This window comes from Mirounga angustirostris, unplaced genomic scaffold (assembly GCF_029215605.1).
Source record: "Mirounga angustirostris isolate CCGP_5_RB_7025 unplaced genomic scaffold, mMirAng1.0.hap1 SCAF_2, whole genome shotgun sequence".
Lineage (NCBI taxonomy): Eukaryota > Metazoa > Chordata > Mammalia > Carnivora > Phocidae > Mirounga > Mirounga angustirostris.
The window spans coordinates 11,355,726-11,377,767 of NW_026991710.1; the positions used below are offsets into that span (position 1 = coordinate 11,355,726).

Sequence of the window (22,042 nt, forward strand, 5' to 3'; positions counted from 1 at the left end):
AGATGTATAACTAAGAGTGGAATTGCTAGTTCATAGAGTGAATGTATGTTTAACTTTATTAGAGACTACCAACTCGTTTGCCAGTTTTATACTCATGACTTTGTATTGTTAAGCTTTTTAATTTTACCCATCCTGATAGGCATGAAAGTGACATCTCATTATTGTTCTAATCTGCATCTTCCTGATAACTAAGGGTGATGTTGAAGCACCTTTTCATATGCTTATAACCCATCCATTGTATTCTTTTGTAAATTTCAGTACAAGTCTTTTGCCCATTTTTAATTCAATACAAGTCTTTTGTCCATTTCATTTAAGAAGAGTTCTTTATGTATTTTGTCCTACTTTCAGTAGTTGCTTGCCTTTTCACTTTACTGTCTTTTGATAAGCGGCCAAGTATTTAATTCTGATGGAAGTCCAGTTGTTTTCTTTTATCATTAGTGCCTTTTGGTCCTAAGAAATTACTGCCTATCCCCAAACATCATGAAGAAATTCCAGAAACTTTGTTGTTTTATCTTTCACATTTAAGTCTTGAATTTATTTTTGGTATGGTGTGAGAATAGGGATCAAGGTTCCTTTTTTTTCCCCACTCCAGCTGGATATCCATTGGTTCATCACCATTTATTGAAAAAAATCTCCCTTTCCACAGTGAACTGCATTGATAACCTTGAAAAACATCAAGTGACTGTAAATTTGTGAGTCTCTTCCTGGACTCTCTTTTGTTCCAGTTAGCTGTTTGCCTGTCTTAACATCAGTGTTACATTCTTAATAATCATAGCTAACTAGTATGTCTTGAAATCAGGTTGTATAATCCTCTTTTATTTTTAAAAACTGTTTTGAATCCTTTGATTTATCATAAATTTCAGAATTTCCTTGAGATTTCTAGAAGACAAAATTTTCTTGGATTTTGAATGACATTGTATTAAATTTATAATTTGGAGAGAATTTACATCTCACATGTTGATTTCTTCTCTCTCTTCATTTCCTTTAGTCTTGTAGAATTTCTCAGCGAATTTTTGTTTTCAGTGTAAAGGTCTTACATACCTTTCGTTTAATTCATTCCTACTGTTTGATGAGTTTTGATGACATAAGGAATGGCATTATTTTAAATTTTTTCCCAATTAGTACTATCATCTAGAAATAAGTTGATTTTTGTAAGTTGACTTTGTATTTGTCCCCTAGCTAAATGCACTTATTTCTAGTAGTTTGAGTCTTTTGAATTTCACTTTCCGTATGAAATCATGTTCTTAGCAGGAACAGCTTTATTTTTTCCTTGCGAGTATTTGACACTTTATTTTTCTCATCTGAAAATCATCTACCTCAAAATAATTTGAATAGAAATAGTGAACATTCTTCCAAACCTCAGGGGGAAAGCATTTGATAGTTTATCATTGAAGATGCAAACTCTGAGTTTTTAATTCTCTTTATCAGATTGTGGAAATTCTTTCCTATTCCTAGTTTCCTGGGAGTTTTTAATCATGAATGGCTGTTGAACTATCAGGTGCATTTCCGATATCTGTGGAAATGACTGTATGATATTTCTGTTTCCTTCTGTTAATGTGAATTACAGTAACTGATTTTCTTTTTTTTTTTTTTGCTTACTCTTTTTTTATCAAGTGCAAACCAGCAATTTAAGAAAACTTTGTCTTTTGAACAGAGAGAAGAGCAGAATTTTAATCTTATATCACTATACTTTAAAAAATTTTTTTTCCATTTATTTGTTTATTTATTTAGTAAACTCTAACACCCAACGTGGGGCTCGAGTTCCCAACCCCAAGATCAAGAGTGGCATGCTTTACTGACTCAGTCGTATATTCCTGGGGGTGAACTCCATTTAATCATGATGTGTTTTCCATTTATGTATATTTCTAGATTCAATCTGTCAGTATTTTCTTTAGGATTTCTGCCTCCTATGTTCATAAGGGATATTGGAAGGTAGTTTTTTTTTTTTCTTGTAATGTTCTTACCAGGTTTTACTATCAGGGTTGTAAAACTAGTTAGGAAGTGTAGCCTTTTATTAAAAGTACATAGACTCTGTGTTGGTTGATGTCCCCTTTTCCATACTTAGTATTGGTAAATTGAGGGGTTTTTTTAAAAAAATATTTATTTGACACAGAGAGAGAGAGAGCGCACACGAGAGCAGGAACACAGCAGGGGGAGTGGGAGAGGGAGAAGCAGGCTTCCAGCCGAGCAGGGAACCCAATGTGGGACTCCATCCGATCCTGAGCCGAAGGCAGAGGCTTGACGACAGAACCACCTGGCACCCCGAGTTTTTTTTTTCTTAATAAACTTGATAAACTTTGCTTAAAACTTTGCTTAGAGGTGTATCAATTTTATAAGTTTTTGAAGAGCGATTTTTTGGCTTTGTTGATTTGCTTTCATGTTAGTCTATATTTTATGTCATTGATTTTAGTTTTTTATTTCCTTCATCCTACTTTCTTTGTATTTAATTTGCTATTCTTTTTCTATCTTTTTATGGCAGAAACTAGGATTATCTAAGCATTTCTTGTTTTCTAATATGCATTTAAAACTATAAATTGATTTCTCTAAGTATGGAAATTTTCCTCTAAACATATAGCTTTTGCTACCTCCCACAAATTTTATATTGTGTTTTCATTATCATTCAACTTCAGTCTTTTGAAGTGTAAGAACCTGAAAATACATCCTAGTTTCAGAGCAAAAAAAGAGAAAGGTAATTTTTGGTTACCTTTGGTTGAAAACCATTGGTATTTTAGTCCAAATCATTTTATAATCAAATTTTACTTCTCCCCGCATATATAATTTTACCTTTATTGCCAGTCATTTTCAGGCACTAAATATATGTGTGTATCATTCTTACAAAGCATGTTTAAAGTGTACTGCACATGAAAGATGTCATTATTTAGTGGTTCTCCTTTTATAGCCATATTAATTTAGGTTATAGGGAAAGATAATTGGCAAGATAAAAAGTGAAATTTTTGATGTATACTCTGTTAACTCCTCTTTTAAATGAGTACTTAATTCCATAATTTTTATGGCTTCTTGAAAGTGGTCATGATTTTCTAGCAATGAAAATTTTTTTTTAATATTTTATTTATTTATTTGTCTGAGAGAGAGAGAGTGAGCACACAGGCAGGGGGAGGGAGAAGCAGGCTCCCCACTGAGCAGGGAGCCCGATGCAGGACTCGATCCCAAGATCCTGGGATCATGACCTGAGTCGAAGGTAGATGCCTAACTGACTGAGCCACCCAGGCACCCCTAGCAATGAAAATTGTTAGTATGGCCAGTGTGTGATGTTTCTTAGACTTTCTATTACATCCTTTGTTCAGCTGAGCCTTGGTTACTAGATTTTAGACATAGATTATAGATTTTTGATAGTTATTTTATTTACTATAATTTATTTGTTATAGTTAAAACTATTATAAAGTCCAACCTTAGAAGTTGAACCAGTTATTCACAATATTGTTTGTAATGGATCTTGATGAGGTTTATTTTCTTAAATGAAATAGATAAAATACTTTTGAAGGGCTTTCTTTTTGTTGTTCACACAGACTATTGACATTTGTTTTACATTGGTCCTTATTTCTGATAGCAAAGGTATTGGAGAAGTTAAATTAATATTCACAAAGTTAACTCTGAACAAGGACATCTTTCAGAACATCTTATTTAAATTGAATTTGAATCTGTATAATAATTCCTTATTCCTATACAAATAGGATCTTCCTCCCTGTTTTTGGTGTTAGAAACTTCAGATTCTGACTTCCAGCACCCAGCTAACTACAGTACAAACATATAACCCCCTTCCTTCTCATCCCAACCCCAGTTCTCCACAGGCCATCACATTTCACATTGTCTTTGTTTATATCACTTGTATCATTATGTGTTGTATTTTTCAAGATGATATATTAATGACATTTTAATGTTGAATATTACTTGTACATGTTAAGGCACATGCTATAGATTCTGTGCATAGTCTCCTCATCCAAAAAAAAAAAACCTTTCATTCCATCTTGAAAGAAAAACAATTTCCCTGCATTCTTATTTTCTCTTTTTCCTTCTCTAATAAACTTCTAAAGAATCATCTTCTTTTGATGTCTTTATAATAAACTCTACAGTACGTAGCATGGCTCCCATCCAACTTTATTAAAATTGCTTACCTTCAAAGATCATGCATGTCCTTGAATATAGTTGTCATTTTTTAAAATGATTATCTTAACATCTCACACTGTTACTTCATGGCTCCTATTTTTGTTTGTTTTTACTTTTATCACATTTTTCTTTGGCACTGTGTTACAATAATATTTTGACTTCCCTTATACTTATCTTACCCCACTCCTTTCTTGAGCTCCTTGAATGTTCCATTACTACCTTTTAAGTTTCTCAAGGAACTGCCTCATCATTTCTCTCTGGAGTTGTCTAGTGATACTACAAAGAACCTTCAAGTGTCATTTCTGTAAAGTTGACTCTCTTCTAAAAAATGTGGCTTATTTCCTTTCTCCACACCATTTGCAACCCCCTATCTTATATTTAATTCTGAATATCCTCTCAGTCTATGCAGCTTCACATACCTACCCTTCTTTTTTTTTTCTTTCAAGGTTTTATTTAAATTCCAGTTTCTTACCATACAGTGTAAGATTGGTTTCAGGTGTAGAATTTAGTGATTCAACACTTACATACAACACCGAGTGCTCATCACAGTAAGTGCACTCCGTAATCCCCATCACCTATTTCACCCTGCCCACCTCCCCTCCATCGACTTTCAGTTTGTTCTCTGTAGTTAAGAGTCTGTTTCCTGGTTTGCCTCTCTTTCCCTGCCACTGCCCCCACCCTGGGTTCATCTGTTTTGTTTATTAAATTCCACATATGAGTGAAATCATATGGTATTTGTCTTTGACTTATTTTGCTTAGCATAATACTCTCTAGCTCCATCCACATTGTTGCAAATGGCAAGATTTCTTTTTGATGGCTGAGTAATAGTCCATTGTACATATATACACCACATTTTTATCCATTCATCAGTCGACGGACGTTTGAGCTCTTTCCATGATTTGGCTATTATTGATAATTCTATAAACATCGGGGTGCATGTATCCCTTTGAATCAGTGTTTTTTATCCTTTGGGCAAATACCTGGTAGTACAATTGCTGGATAATAGGGTAGCTCTATTTTTAACTTTTTGAGGAACCTCCATACTGTTTTCCAGAGTCGCTGCACCAGCTTGCATTCCCACCAACAGTGTAAGAGGGTTCCCCTTTCTCTGCATCCTTGCCGAAACCTGTTGTTTCTTGAGTTGTTGATTAGCCATTCTGACTGGTGTGAGTGATAATCTCATGGTAGTTTTGATTTGCATTTCCCTGATGATGAGTGATGATGAATAACTTCTCATGTGTCTGTTAGCCAACTGTATGTCTTCTTTGGTAAAATGTCTGTTCAGGTCTTCTGCCAGTTTTTTAACAGATATGTCAGTGTCTGGGGCGCCTGGGTGGCTCATTCATTAAGCGTCTGCCTTCGGCTCAGGTCATGATCCCAGGGTCCTGGGATTGAGCCCCGCATCGGGCTCTCTGCTCAGCGGGAAGCCTGCTTCTCCCTCTCCCACTTCCCCTGCTTGTGTTCCCTCTCTGACTGTGTCTCTGTCAAATAAATAAAATCTTAAAAAAAAAAAAAAAGAATGTCAGTGACATTTGCAAATGTCTTCTCCCATTCCAAAGGTTAGCTTTTAATTTTGTTGATTGTTTCCTTCCATATCTACCCTTTCTTATACCAGTTTTTGTCTTTATTGTCCTTATATTTAGTTAATGATTCTTATTATTCATGTTCTAATGCTTTCTTTTAGTTTCTCCTTTCCATTTTTCTGTTTTGTTTCCCAGATATCTACTCTTTACTGCTGTAGTTATCTCCTCTGTTCATCCTTCCTGATCTGCTCATTTCTAATCACTTTAACCACATTTGCTATATGTCTTCCCAAAGCACCAGTAAAATTATCTTGCTTGAGCCCACATATCCATCTTTTTGTTTATTTTAATCACATACTAAATAAAACATCTCCTTTAGCACTGGCATTCAAGGCTAAGTATTCTGACCAGCCTCAAAGCTATTTTATTACTTGCAATCTCCTTATTTCCAACATGTAGTAGTTAATTTTGACTCCTCCCTATTTCTTAAATAGATTCATATTTTCCTCTTTTATGTTTCTCCTTCCACTTGGAAAATTTACTCAAAACCATGTTCTTTTTTTTTTTTTTTTTTAATTTTTTTTAATTTTATTATGTTATGTTAGTCACCATACAATACATCATTGGTTTTTGATGTGGTGATCCACTATCCATTGTTTTCCTATAACACCCCGTGCTCCATGCAGCACGTGCCCTCCTTAATGGGAGACGATATTTGCAAATGACACTACAGATAAAGGGCTGGTATCCAAGATCTATAAAGAACTCCTCAAACTCAACACCCAAAAAACAAATAATCAAGTCAAAAAGTGGGCAGAAGATATCAAAACCATGTTCTAACATTTCTAATGCACTGAGTAAATACCACTGGCTTTCCCTTTTTACCGCAATTGCCATTCAGTTTCACTTGAGGATTTAAGAAATTACCCATTTATTAGGCAGACTACTCCCTTCCTCCAACAAACTTCCTCTGAAGTACTTTGAAGCTTTCTTATGGATATGTGCAATAGTTACATGTATAGATCTTATCTTTTCTAAATGTACATCCCTGAGAACAGGGGACTATATTAAGTCATTTTATTTTTTAGAATCCCATGGAGTCTAGCATCAGGATTGCTGCAGAGAATTATACAGGACGTGCCCTGTACAAAGGGTGTACCCCCTGAATGGTGGGCTTAGATGGGGACCAAAGCCCTAGAGGGGATGCCTTTTTCTGTTTTGCACATGTGCAGAAGCCCTGTCTCCCCTCTTATATAATTGTCACATATGTAAGTCTTACTTGTTGCCTTTGTCCTTACTTACTGTGGTCTGCAAGTGGCTTTTTATTATGTGCTCTTATCTATTTAGTCTGTGCCATTTCCCTTTTGCCACCAGTTTCTCAAAGGTTTCTCCTGTAACACATCCAGTTTAAACTGTCCCCATACATCAGATTCTTGCTGCTTTCCATAAAAAATTGAAGTGATCTAGTGTTTGCAGTATAATTGTTGTCATATGACTATGTTTATTTCTGAGTCATTCTTCAGACTGCTTCTCTTTTGAATCCAGGTAATTAAAACCTTAAACTGTCTGAATTTCCCTTATTTTTTTTATGCCTGTGTCACCTTATTTTAAGCCTTTGAATTTGTCATTGCTATTTTAGTGCCTGACTTTAGCATTTCCCTGTATCTGAGACTCAGGTTATATTTGTTCTTATATTTTAGGTCGTTCTTCCCTCTTTCCAATAGATGATGGCCTGCTCGATGATGGTCATAATGATCAAGTTGGTGTTTTAAATTCACCCACATGTTACTCAGCTCATCAAAATGGAGAACGAATAGAACGCTTCTCTCGAAAAGTTTTTGTTGGTGGTCTTCCTCCAGATATTGATGAAGGTAGAGTGATAATTTGAGCTTAAAACAAACAAAAACTTAAAATACAATGTGATTGGGGGTATGGAATTTTTTACCTCAAGATTTTCAGTCAGAATGGATATCCATCTCTGTTTTAAATGGTCTGTCACCTGTTGAAATATGAAACAGGAGATAATTGAACAGTTTAAAGATTTTTTCTTTATATGTTAAAATGCATACTGTTATTTCTAATAAAACTTAAAATCTTTTGTATTACCATAATACAAGACACAAACTAAAATACCTGCAGTGCATGATAGTCAAAAGTTTAATTTCCTTAAGAATAAATAGGCTGTTAGAAACAGGTAAGAAATAGGTAGTAAAACCCAAAAGGGTAATGGAAACAGAACATAGTAAAAATAATCATGTATAATAATAACAAAAGAAAATAATTCAAAGTAAAGATTAAAAATACTGAAGCTGTCTAATGTTTGTGTAGTTGTGGGAAATCTGCCACTCTTATTCACAACTAAGAGGATGTTGATACACTTTGAGAAATGTTTCAATTACGATTCAAATATCCACAACCTATTCTAAGTGTTAATTAGTATAATAAGGTTTTCATGTGATGAAATAACCTAGAGTATATCATTGTATTTGACTTGTATTTGTCTCAGTGAAGCTACCTGGTGTGTGTCAGACCTTAGTATATTTTATGAGTGTGATAATTCTACATGTCTTGTTCTAGCAGACCTTTTCTTTCCCTATGAGATTTTACTTATCAAACAGTAATCGTCTCTTTGTTTAACTTGAGATAACATTGGCATGTTTTTCAAGCCAGTAATATTTGTAGTTTGGTATACTATCAATTCATTAGTATCTACACAATGTTATATAAAATTTTAAAACTCACACTGAATTGATTGCTCTGGCCAATGTGCTGCTTAAAAATAAATTTATTTTGACTACAATACCTATTTATTTCATATATTCTTTTAGTAAGGGTATTAGATGTGTTTTGAGTTTTCATATTCTAGTTTAGCTTAGGGTACTTAGTACTTTTAAATATTAAATCTTTAACTTATAAAATATGAGTTTGGGAGGTTTTTTTTGTTTGTTTGTTTTGTTTTGTTTTGTTTTCCAAAATGAACCATTAAAACTAATTCCTAATGTGTATTATTGTACTTTTTTAAGACGAAATAACTGCTAGCTTCAGAAGATTTGGGCCCTTGGTAGTAGATTGGCCTCATAAAGCCGAAAGCAAGTCCTATTTTCCACCAAAAGGTAAGAGTTTTTATTGTTAATATTTTCTAAGGAATCAGTTTTATGAGAGCAAATAAGACAATATCAATTACTTTGTGTTTTCTTTTCTTTTAGAATTGTGTATCATCCTATCTTTATATAAAAACTAATAATTTGTGAAGGCTGATAACATGTGTCAAGTGAGGAAGAATGGGCCTAAGGACTATCATAGTTTCACTTTAAGCCACTCAGGAACCATTAGACCCTCGTCGTGCTTTCTCTATAATGATTTGACAATAATTTCAAAGACTCAAATCAACAAATGTTTTGAGGGTTTTTTTCTCTGTTTGAAGCATCCTTCTAAGTAACTTGGGTACAGACACAGAAAAAGTGTCCCTCTATGCAGTGAAATTAAGATCTATTTGAAGTGAGAGAAAAATATAAACACATGAATAGTATAAATATTGCAAGATTTACTTAAGTGTTCCAAACAATAGCAGATAGCAAAAGAGTAATATTTACTCTGTGGGTGAATTTAGCTAGAGGAGAAAGTGACTGCTCCGAACCCCCATTATATAAAGAGATCAGATGTGAAGAGAATACCTAGTTGTGCTAGTAACTTATTGCTAGGATGCTACTGTGGCTTGTCACCATAGCACAAGATCACAAATCACACTCTCATTCGTGTGAGCAAAAGCAAGGCCACCATCAGTGGGGAGCGGAAGTAAGTACCCCTTGCCCACAATGAGCAGGGGAGGTGAGTGGAGAGAATTAAACATGAATCCAGTCAGGTTGCTAATGGCAGATTCTCTGAAATGAATAAAAAGAAAGGGAGAGGTTGAAAAACTAAGACTTTTCTTTGAACATCATTGAAATAAAATTTTAGAAAAACAAAAACCCTGTTATTCTCATGGCTAAGTGAATTTTCAAGCCTGGAAAAAAGACTCCAATAGATATGTTAAATGGCCTGATTTGGGCTCTGGGAAAGGAAACATGTTAGAATAGTTATTGGCATACAAAAACTAGAGGTTTCTGGTACTGAATTATATGGGATATCTCACTTTTCGTCACTGAGAATTCTAGAACCTCCATTACCAGTTCACGTAGATTTTTAGAGAAATGGAATAACACAGTGGTTTTTGTTTTATACCTTTAGATCTTATATTTATGGAATCAAGAACATCTTTTGAGCAGGAATTCTGAATCCCAGGTCTCTATGAGAATCTGGTTAAAGCTATAGACCTTTTTCTATGTACCCCAAATTTTCACCCAAATTTGGAATTTACTGGACTTGGAGGTCCTGATACTTAGTTTAGAGAGAAAATTAGCTCCATATAGATGTGGATGTTCATTTGTTCATCTGAGTTTTAATCTGTTACTGAGTTTTAATTTATTGCTGAGTTTTAAGCTGAATTTTAATATGTTGTCCATTGTTTCACTCTCTTGGCCTTTTATAGTTTTTTGAGTGTTCAATAAAAATGCCAATTAGTTTCTAATATTCCAGCCTAAGTTACCAGTGCCCTGGCCTACTTCAGGAATGTGACTAGTCTGTCCATACCTCTGGCTCTCTTCAGTTTTTCTCCCATAGCACAGCCAGAATAATCTCTCTGAAAACTCATCTGATAGTGCTGTCCCTTGACCATCTACTTAAAACCCTTCAGTGGTTTCTTTTAGTTAGAAAAAAGGCAAAAATCTGTTTGCCCTGCCCAGCCTCCCCATCTCTCTGGTTTCTTCTCCCACTATTGGTTCTTGTTCCGGTTCCAAAAACCAGCCTTGTTCTCTCCTGCCTTAGGGCTCTTGTGTATGGTATTCTCTCTCACCCTGAAGGCCCTTCTCATGTGTCTTCATCTACATACCCCCGTTTATCTGTTTAAACATTGGTTGCTCACAGGATACTTTGAGGACCCGCCTAACGTTCACAAATTCCTGTTGTAGGGTCTCCTAGCACTGCTCTGCTCTTTCATAGCACTTGTCACAGCTACGGTGTTACATTTTTACAACTCTATAAATCTGTGATGATTTTGCTAATACTCAATTCTTCCCATACTCTGTAAGACTCTGCCTTTACTCGGGTGCCTGGGTGGCTCAGTTGGTTGAGCGACTGCCTTCAGCTCAGGTCATGATCCTGGAGTCCTGGGATCGAGTCCGGCATCGGGCTCCCTGCTCAGCGGGGGGTCTGCTTCTCCCTCTCCCCCCTCTTGTGCTCTCTCTCTCTCTCACTCTCTCTCTCAAATAAATAAATAAAATCTTTAAAAAAAAAAAAGTGGCATGCTCAGGGGCGCCTGAGTGGCTCAGTCATTAAGCATCTGCCTTCGGCTCAGGTCATGATCCCAGGGTCCTGGGATCGAGTCCCACATCGGGCTCCCTGCTCGGCAGGGAGTCTGCTTCTCCCTCTGACCCTGCTCCCTCTCATGCTCTCTGTCTCTCATTCTCTCTCTCTCAAATAAATAAAATCTTAAAAAAAAAGACTCTGCCTTTACTCATCTTTGTATTCTTGGTAATGCACAGAATAATAATTGGCTAACAAATGATATAAACAGCTATAAATACTACAGGATGGAGAAGTTCCTTTGACCTGAAGTAGGTGGGGAAGGCTTCACTGAGAAGTTCTGAATCAAATCTGAAGGTATTGTGTAATCTATATAGACATAAAGGGGTTGAACAGAGTTCCAGGCAGGAATTGAAATACAGTTTTAGAAAGGAATGAAAATTGGTTTGTGTGGAGACAGGTATACATTTTTTGCCTGAGCCTCTTGTTCATATAACAGGATGATGGACTCTAAGCCTAGAAAGATGTGTTGGCACAAATTTAATCAAACAGAATAGTTGCTGTCTTTGTTGCTCTTGTTGCCATTGTTGTTGTCATTGTGGTTTTTGTGGTGATGGTTAGTTTATTTTCTCAGACTGAAAACAAAACAAAAAGACCTCAAAAAAGTAGCACTGGCAAGTCATAGTTTTTGGTACAATTATAGTTAATTGTCATTGTCAAAGACCAGTGTTTCCAAACCTTGTTCTTTTAAGCAGTTTTGTCATTGTTGTAATTCATTTTCCATGGTTTGGAAACACTGGTACAGAAATATCCAGTGAGCCCTTGGATATGGAGCCACACATGTACTTATGTTTCCTTTACGGTGAATAAGGTTCACCCAATGTGAGTATTAATTTGCTGTATAGTATGTTTTTGGTAAGAGTATTTTAATATTTAATGGTTTTCCTTAGCTAGATCATAATTTACCTGCCATGTTGCTTAATTAGTTTTGTGATACAAACATTTCTTCCCTAATAATCACACAAATCATTAAGCAATATTAAGAATATTGAATGTAGGGGTGCCTGGGTGGCTCAGTCAGTGAAGCATCTGCCTTTGGCTCAGGTCATGATCTCTGGGTCCTGGGATCTGAGCCCCGTCAGCGGGGAGCCTGCTTCTTCCTCTGCCCCTCCTACCGCTCGTGCTCTCTCTCTCTCTCTCTCTCTCTCTCTCTCTTTCTGTCAAATAAATAAAATCTTTAAAAAATATATTGAATGTAGGGCACCTGGGTGGCTCAGTTGGTTAAGCGACTGCCTTCGGCTCAGGTCATGATCCTGGAGTCCCAGGATCGAGTCCGGCATCGGGCTCCCTGCTCAGCAGGGAGTCTGCTTCTCCCTCTGACCCTCCCCCCTCTTGTGCTCTCTCTCTTTCATTCTCTCTCTCAAATAAATAAATAAAATCTTTAAAAAAAAAAACAACAAAAAAAAACAAAAAATAAAAAATAAATAAAAAATATATTGAATGTAAAGTATTACTTTAAAAACTAAGCAAAATTAAAATATTAATATCAAAAATTAATATCACAAATCTTAACATTAAAAATACTGAATTTAAAATACTGTTTTAGTAAATTGGTCTTATATCCTCTCAATTATTACAAAACAGTTATAACTCTCAAATCCTTAACTTGGATCAAAATTAAAGCCTTCACTTAAAACCAGTCTTCATTTTTTATTCAAGCATATTTAAATTATTTCTAGCAGTTGGAAATGTCTACAGTGTGTTTTCTTAATCTTGCATAATCACACCTTTGGAAGTTTCTATTGCAAAGGTTGGTTTGATGGCTTATTTATGCCATTAGGTATTATAAATTTAAAATGAAGCACGTTTGTGTCACATCAGACCTTTGTGGCAATTACAGCCATTGTTGGCAATAAAGCTATGTGTTTTGATTTCTGCATAAAACATGACCTCACATTTACCATTGTCTAATGGAATAAATAGATGTGCATGGCCTGCTTGATGACTTCTTCGTACTAGAACCAGATTACAATCCTCTAGGTTTGTTTGCATAGAAGAAATCTTGTCAAGGAAAGGGGTGTATTTTGGTCAGTTAGTTATCAGCTTCTAAGGAACAATTACGTAATGGTGAACTTGCAGTGTAAATTTTGATACCTTCTTTTTATAATGAAGTCTCTTCTGCTTAACGATTTACAATCTGTTATCACAAAGAAAGGAAGAAGGGCATATTTCCCAAAGGTACAGGCATCTAAGCAAGAGCTTGGGTCCAAAGTCCAAACATAGTCTCCAGACGATTTGAAAGGAGTGTTCCACAGCTCATCCCAGTTGAGAGTTTGAGTTTAAGGTTCTGACCCATGCTGGAGTACCCATTTTCACTCCAGCCTCCTTAAGGTAGTTTTCTTAGTACAATTTTGAAGTTGTCATGCTGACTGTGGTTATTTCCCCCTCCTTATGGAAATTGTTGGGCCTTTCCAAGTGTGCTCTAGTCCAAAGTGTGCACCAGAACGTGTCTTAGCCTGAGGGCATTTCTAGGAATCTTCTGCTCCTAATATGCTCAAGGGGTTAATCCTGCCAAGTTCTTGAATAAGACAGTATGTTGGGAGACCTTGGGGGCTCTCCTGGGTTTGAAATTACTCCATCAACTGCTTGCTCATCTGACTGACTTGGGGCAAATCATTTTAACTGCTGGATACCTCGGGTTTTTCTTCTATAAAATGGGAATAATGTCTTACAGACTTGTTGTGGAAAGCAAATGAAATAATTTATGTAAAGCTGTTAGCAAGGAATTGTATAGTAAGCACTCTATATAGGGTAGCTAATTAATGAGTATCTGTTTTTGTGTGTATTCCGTAGGATATTATGTTCTCCTATAGAAAGTCTAATGGTTCCGGTTCTATCTGATAATTTTTTTTTCTTTTCCTAAAGCATGTATTTTCTAAACAGTACTGAAATTTGGGTGAAATCACTTACTTTGCCATATTGCCTCATTTTTAATGGTTATTACAGGCTATGCATTCCTTCTCTTTCAAGAAGAGAGCTCAGTTCAGGCACTAATTGATGCTTGTATTGAAGAAGATGGAAAACTGTACCTGTGTGTTTCCAGCCCCACCATCAAGGACAAACCAGTAAGTAAATACTACATGAACTTTAGGCTACAAATGCGAGTTTTCCAAAAACTGATTTGAAGTAATTATTAATGATAAAAAAGTTAAAATACCATGTTAAGAGTTCAGTTTTTAAAAATTTGGATAACTTATAGTATCTAGATTAAAAAAATAATTTGTTTTCAAATCCAACTGAATTTTGAAAAATAAAAGGACCACTGTTAATTGGCACAAAGCAGCCTAAGTTGTCAAGGGAGTAAGACCCATTATAGCGATGTGATTTTCTTCATAGGTTCAGATCCGTCCTTGGAACTTAAGTGATAGTGATTTTGTGATGGATGGTTCTCAACCTTTGGATCCTCGAAAAACAATTTTTGTTGGAGGTGTTCCTAGGCCATTAAGGGCTGGTAAGTAGAATGTTAACAAATGTTGCTTCTTTTTTAAAAAAAATTAAATATTAATTCAGTAAATTTTGGGGAGCTATTATGTACATGGCACTATTGGGCAGGCAAGGGGCAGATTCCTTATGCTCCAAGAGTTGTTCACTACAGAATTCTGAGAAGTATTCTTAAAACTATCAAGTAAGTGGAGAAGTGGACACTCATCTATCAATATTAATAGTTAACTCCAAGCAGACTCTGTAAGAAGAATCCAAGTACTTCTGACTTCTTAAGTGTAATTCTCTAAAATATAAGAATTTGGGGTCTGTTTATTTTATGTGGGTTGATTCTGATATTTGAAGAAGTATGGGATTTTTTTTTAATAGTGCTTTGATAAGTAAGAAACTTCTGTTCATGAGTAAGCAGAAACCAGAGATTTACCAGAAATGTCATCTAGGAACATAATTACAGACCTAAATGTCCACTGTACAAGCATGTTTTATGATTCCATGTGCCCTGTGAAGTGTGTTAGTGCCTTCCACCACTGAGAACATCCTCTTCCAGTCAGTATAGGAGATATATGTTAAAAGAACCATTCACACATGTAAATACTTATAGAACATAACTGCTACAAAGAAAGACTGTAGAAAATAGAGCATCAAGGGAATGTGGTATAGTCTGATATTTAGAGATACTTGTATTTGAGCTGACACACAGTAGAAGAAATAGAGTTGAGGTGGCAGGTGGGTTGTGAGGAGTGTGTTTCAGACAAAGGGAAGAGCATATTCAAAGATCTTTAGTGGAGGGAAGTGTGGAGGGCATTGGAGGAACTGAAAGAAATCCAGAGTAGCTGACTAGGGGTATAAGAAGAGGGGAGAGATTAAAAAAAGGCATTGAAAAAGTGAATAGGAGTTAGATCATACAAGTCTGATAAGCTAATTCGGTATTTATCCTCAGAGCAAGGGGAAACTAATGAACTTTTACATAAGTGTAGCCAATGACATGTTTTGGGGGCAGTTGGGTTGAGAGTAGATATGGGTAGACCATTTTAGGAGCCCATTCTTGGAAGACAGGAGAAAGATAATGTGAGTTTGGATTGAAGGTAGCAGTGGTGAGGAGCGAAGTGAACGCATGTCACAGACGATTTATGGGGTAAACTCAAAGGCTGAATCTCAGCTTTCAGTCTTAAGCCACTACGTAGATAATGGTACCTTCTACTGAGATAAAGAACACTGGAGAAGGAAGATTGTGGTCTTGGTTTTGAAAGCAAGTTTATGGTACCATTTCGAGCTCCTAAGTAGAAATTTTAGTTAAGCCATTTATATCTGATAACTAAGAATTACTGTTGCTACTGTTTTGAAAATAAATTTTGACTGGCCTTGCTATTGTTTTTGTTTTGTTTTTTTTTTTAAAGATTTTATTTATTTGACAGAGAGAGAGATAGCGAGAGCAGGAACACAAGCAGGGGGAGTAGGAGAGGGAGAAGCAGGCTTTCCGCCGAGCAGGGAGCCCGATGTGGGACTCAATCCCGGGACCCCGGGATCATGACCTGAGCCGAAGGCAGATGCTTAACGACTGAGCCATCCAGGCACCCTGGCCTTGCTATTGTTTTGACAGTAAATCAGAAGCAAAACGTTAAGGCTATTGCCATGATCAGATAAAAAATAGAGTTTGGAAGAGGATGTTAGTTGACGGAGGTGAAGAAATTAGATTTTAGAGAGGTCTGGAAAATCAGGTTCATAGGATTACATGTATAGTGGGGCAAAACAGAAAATAGAAAGGATGAAGCCAAGGGTCTTGGCAACTTCATCTTCTCTATTGCTTACCAGCTGAGTCAGCAGAAACTCATTGGAGCAGATTTAATGGGATAGTGGAAGATCAGGAGTGCCATTTCAAACTAAGTGATGAAGGTCTGTTAAATATCAATATGAGTTGTCCAGGACAACAACTCCAGTTGACCGTCTCCTGATGGTTGCATAGATGAGTTTGGAGTCCAGAGAAGAGGCCCAGGCTGGAGATAGGAATTTAGGAGTTGAAAACAGATAGATGGTATTTAAAGCCATGACATGGGATGAAGTCACCATAGTCACAAGTATAGAGGAAAAAACCATGGACTGAAAGAGTATTCTGACATCGAAAAGTTAAGGAGTTGAAGAGGAACCAGCAAGGAAGGCTAAGAAGGAATTGTGAGGTGGGATGAAAATTAGTAGAAAAATGTGTCCTGAAAGCCAGATGGAGAAAGTAGAGATTAACTGTGTTCAGTGCTGCTTCCAGGTAGATTGACCATTGTACTTGACAGTGGCATGAGCAATTAAAAATGGAGTCACAGGGTGAAAGTTTTGAACAAGGAATGGGAAGAGAGAGGGATGAGGTAGTAGAAGAAAAAAAAATTAACAATTTGGCTGTAAAGGGAGAACATAGAAATTAAGCAGTCACTGAGAGGGAGAAAAATAGAATTAGGAGTTTTGTTTTGTGTTTTTTTAAAGATTGGGAATGATCTTTAGAGGGAAAAACATGATACAAAAAGGAGAGAGGAGAATTGCCAAGTAATTCTGTATTGAGAGCAGATTGGGTCCAGTATGCAGGTGAAAGGATTGGATGTAGAAAACAGGATTGGATGTATAAAACTATCACCCTATTGACTTTTCCTTTTTAAAAAAATAGTTAAAAACTGTTGATTTACTGTGTTCTCTCACATTTGATGTGAATTTCTTTTCCTCTTCAAGTGGAACTTGCTATGATCATGGACCGGCTGTATGGTGGAGTTTGTTATGCAGGAATTGATACAGATCCTGAGCTAAAATACCCAAAAGGTGCTGGTCGAGTTGCTTTCTCCAATCAGCAGAGCTATATTGCTGCCATCAGTGCTCGGTTTGTTCAGCTTCAGCATGGGGATATTGATAAGCGCGTAAGTTGCATATTGGGAAAGCATTTAACATCCTATAATAAAGTGCTGATCCAAAGCTTACTACCCCACCGAATTAATACTATAATTCAAACACTTTATTTTTTTATATATCTTTAACTCTTAGAGTATTATATCGAAATATCACTGAAATATAACATTATTGAACATACAGATTTTATTTATTTGTCGGGGGGGGGGCAGGCAGAGGGAGAGGTAGGTTCCCCACTGAGCAAAGAGCCCGATGCGGGACTCGATCCCAGGACCTTGGGATCATGACCTGAGCCAAAGGCAGACGCTTAACTGACTGAGCCACCCAGGTGTCCCCATGCTTTGAACTTTAGATACAATATACAAAATATAAATGTCATTGTAAAAGCATGTCAAGTTGTGGGGTTTTTTGTTTTTTGGGTTTTTTTTTTTTACTCCACCAATAAGGGCTTAATACCTTTCTAACCATAGAGGCAGAGCTTGTTTTAAGAGCTTGTACCCTGGGTGCAGTTAAGCGTCTGCCTTCGGCTCAGGTCATGATCCCGGGGTCCTAGGATCGAGTCCTGCATCAGGCTCCCTGCTCGGCGGGGAGCCAGCTTCTCCCTCTCCCTCTGCCCCTCCCCCTGCTCGTGCTCTCTCTCAAATAAATAAAATCTTTAAAAAAAAAAAAAAAAAAAAGGAAGGAAAGAAAGAAAAAGAAAAGAGCTTGTGCCCTGGAGCCAGCACGCCCAGGACGCCCTCTCCGTCATGTGCTCCGTAACCCACAGGACGTTAACCCTCGGTTTGCTTCTTTTTCCCCACTTATCAAATGGAAAGCAATAGTAGTATCTCTGTCACAGCTACTTTGAGGATTAAATGAATTCTCATATGTAGAAACATTTAGAGTTTGGCACTGAGTGTTATTTACGTGTTTTTATCTTTTATCATTAAATTTAAAATAATGTTCTGTGTATATTTTCATAAGTCTAACACACAAGATTATTATCCTAAACTTTAAAACATTTACTCTTTAGTAGTAGTACCTCATTGTTTAGGTAATCACAATAAAAACTTTTTAGGAAGTCCTATCAATGTTAACTAAAAGCCACCCCATTGAATAATTCCTAGTACTGATTACCATCTAAAATAGGGAAAAGGAGTGACCCCAACTCAGTTGTTCATTTGCAACTCTATTTCATACTAAAATCTGTTCATAGTTCCTATGTACAGCTAAGCAGTATTCTAAAATAATCATGTTTGCGTTATAGTACGGATGAGATATGCTAAGAATAAGAGGTAACTTAACTTTTTTTACATCCAAATTAGTAGATATAACTTGAGTCTGTATTTTCCCAGTGTAACAGTTTCTTGAAGTTTCTTCTTTGAGCCTGTCTGTATATATTAAAAGACTATTTTGGAGGCAGGGGAGCTGGTTAAGGAATATGGTTTGACTAGACCATGGACTCTAAAAGTAGTCATCAGTTTAATTACCAAGCCATCCCATTTAGGGGGAAAAAAGTACAGCATAGGTTCAGTTCATACAAGCAGAGTGATTTTTTTGCATGTTACTTAAAATGTTGCAAAACACACACACACACACACACACACACATATCTAAGTGGAAGGTCTCTGCTTTAATTCCACTGTGCAGGAAAATTTGTTGAACTGGAATTCCTCTAGTCCAGTGGTTTTCACGCTCAACTACAGAAAAAAGTCATCTGGGAATTGAGAAAAGTCTTGACATCTGGGTTCCCCCATCCCCTGACCTCCAGAGATTTTGTTATAATTGGTCAGGGGCAGCAGGAATTTATAAAGCTCCCAGGTGATTCTAATGTGCAGCCATGCTTTAGACCATGTATCTAGTCTAACCCTAACTTTTGCAAAGAAGTGATCCAGTCAACTGAGGAGATTACCTACATTGTATATAACTATAGTTATTTAACATGCAGGAGCAAGGGTAAAAAATTGTTGCAGTGTCTTACCTACCTCTCCTTCTTTGTTTCCAAAATGATAGTGAAGGACCAATTATTTGGGGCAGAGTATTGATTCCTAAAGAGCAACTCAGATGCAGAGCAAGTGAATTAAGAAACGCATGCATGTCTTCTTAAAAAGGCATTGAAATGCCTCCTAAGAGAAAAGTTTATTTTTTAAGATATGTGCTGCTTAAGACATATTTTGAACTTTATCTGAAATAACAAGAGATGTCAGTCTGGTTCAGTTGGTAGAGCATGTGACTCTTGATCTTGGGGTTATGAGTTTGAACCACACATTGGGTATAGAGATTACTTAAAAATAAAATCTTTAAAAAAAAAAGAAAAGAAAAGAAAAAGAATTTGAGCCTTAAGTATTTTGTAAGTCACTAGTATTGCTCACACACACACACACACACACACATAAAAAACATTAATCTTTATACCTTTCATGTCTCTAGTATGAATGTAGTTATTAAACCATAATATCAGATTAATTTTAAATTTATAACTGATAACCCAAAGATTTGGGGAGCATTAAAATTGTTCATTCAGCTTACTCTTTTGGCTCATGAACACTTTTGAGATTTAATCCCTATCTTCCCAAAAGCTGGGACACACTGTCACCACAAAAGTGTAATTCATTGTAATTTGGTATGTTATTCCATGAGTAATATTACTCACTGTGCCTTCTGGTACTTACTGAAGGGAGCTGTGCTACAGTTCAAGTTGGATAATTAAATATGAATTATTTCATTAGTTATGAATCCAGGCGACAAAGTATACAGGTAGGTTCTCTGAAGTAAAATAAGGAAGGGCATCATAATAGAAAATAAGAATAGGTACAGAATTGATGAAACTCCAACTCCTTTTCACAAATACAAGAGTTAATTTTTAGAGATTATTAAAAAGAATAATCTAAAATCGTAAGTCTGAAATCCAGTTTTCTATCTTTAAAGTCTGTGATTTTGAAGGTAATTAGATTAGCTTCATAAAATGATACCTAGAAGTTTGAAATACAAATAATTGAAGTCATTGCATTTTGAAATTTTATTCAACAGTTTTACATTAAGTAGCTCCTGAGCACTAAGAATTTTATGAGGTATTATGGAAATGAAGTAAACCACACAGACACTCTGTCTTTAATTACAGTAAAGCCAAGATATATAATCATGAGAAAGAAACCCAGAAGCATATGTAAATGTACCACATTTATTCAGATACAGTTTCTACTTTGTGCTAAATATTCTGCTAGATCCTGGGTACTAAGTATCGAGCAGACACTTTCCCTGTGCTCATTTTGTTAATCATCTAGTAAAATGAAATCCAGTAATTCTCATGCCACTTTGGGATATTCTTTGGTAATTTCTTTAATAACAATACTATATATAGTTATATATACATAGTTATATAATATTATAATGAAGATAATCAGAAATAGCAGCCTGGCAATCAAGATAGGATCCATAATGGAAAAAGTTGAAAAATAAACATAGAGCATAAAAATTTTAGACTGAGTGTCAAAGATCTTTTAAAAAACCAAAGGCCAGGGCGCCTGGGTGGCTCAGTCATTAAGCATCTGCCTTTGGCTCAGGTCATGATCTCAGGGTCCTGGGATTGAGCCCCACATCGGGCTCCCTGGTCAGCAGAAATCCTGCTTCTCCCTCTCCTACTCCCCCTGCTTGTGTTCCCTCTGTCAAATAAATAAAATCTTTAAAAAAAAAAACAACAAAGGCCAATGGAAAAAAACCTCCAGCAGGAAAATATGCAAAAGATACAGACTGTTCAGAAAAGCAAAATGTTGAATGTACGTAAAATGTTTATCCAGCCCTAATCAATGAAATGCAAATATAAACAACTTAATTCCATTACCTTTCTATCAAATGTTTGTTTTATAACCCTTTTCATCAACTTTTGGGTTTTTCCCTGTTCATTGTTGCTGTTGTGACAAAAAATGCTTCAGAAAATACCCTTATACGCTCATTTTCTGCACACATGCAAGTATTAATACATTCAGAATAGAAACTGTTGGTTTGTTATTTTTTACCTTGGGCAAACACTACTTTATCTCTAACCAACCCTTTAAACACTCAGATTTCCCTCCTCTCCTCAGGAAAGGCTGAGGTCTTAGGCTGCCTGGCACCGTTCAGTCAGACAAAGGTAGTAGCCCTACATTTGTAGTAATTCTTAGGCAGCACTGGCTTACAGAGTCTCTGCCGTGTGCCAAGCACTGCCTTCAGTGCTTTTACCTGCGTCATCTAATCCTCGCAGCTCCGTGAATTAGGTTCTAGGATTCTTCTGACTTGACAGGGAAACTGAGGTTGAAAAGACTTGACACTCAGCTGCCTGGGCTCTGAGGTCTTCTGAGTCAGGCCTTCTCTGTGGGCCTTTGACTTTATATCTCATAAATTCACAGAAGTCTAGACATGCCCTTAATAAGAGTATCCAGTTCTGGTGTGTGTGTACCAAGTAGTTACAAGCAGGGTACATACAGAAGTGTTGCCATAATCATTGGTGGTTTGGGGTTGGGGTGTCTCTCAGGTGCTACTGGAATGAAGGGGAAAAGGTGTAAAAACCACTTGTCTTCCATGCCCTTCTCTTTTTCACTCACAATCACCCTGCCCCCAAAATATTAACACACAGGTGTTTCAAAGATGTTACTTCACCGAAGGTGAGGGTAGAATGTTTTACGAATCAGTTAGATGTATAGATTTTTAAAGTATTT

General features: G+C 36.4%; 1 protein-coding gene across 10 annotated transcripts in view; it reads left to right on the forward strand.

Annotated features, from left to right (window-relative positions):
- CPEB2 (cytoplasmic polyadenylation element binding protein 2) overlaps window positions 1–22,042 on the forward strand; it is a 70,935-nt gene that overhangs the window by 44,547 nt on the left and 4,346 nt on the right. For all 10 annotated transcript variants that reach the window (XM_064584293.1, XM_064584291.1, XM_064584292.1 and 7 more), the window contains 5 exons: window positions 7,349–7,519; window positions 8,672–8,761; window positions 13,995–14,113; window positions 14,385–14,499; window positions 17,199–17,380. In XM_064584293.1, the coding sequence (XP_064440363.1) occupies window positions 7,349–7,519; window positions 8,672–8,761; window positions 13,995–14,113; window positions 14,385–14,499; window positions 17,199–17,380 (677 nt within the window). The remainder of the gene's footprint in view (window positions 1–7,348; window positions 7,520–8,671; window positions 8,762–13,994; window positions 14,114–14,384; window positions 14,500–17,198; window positions 17,381–22,042) is intronic.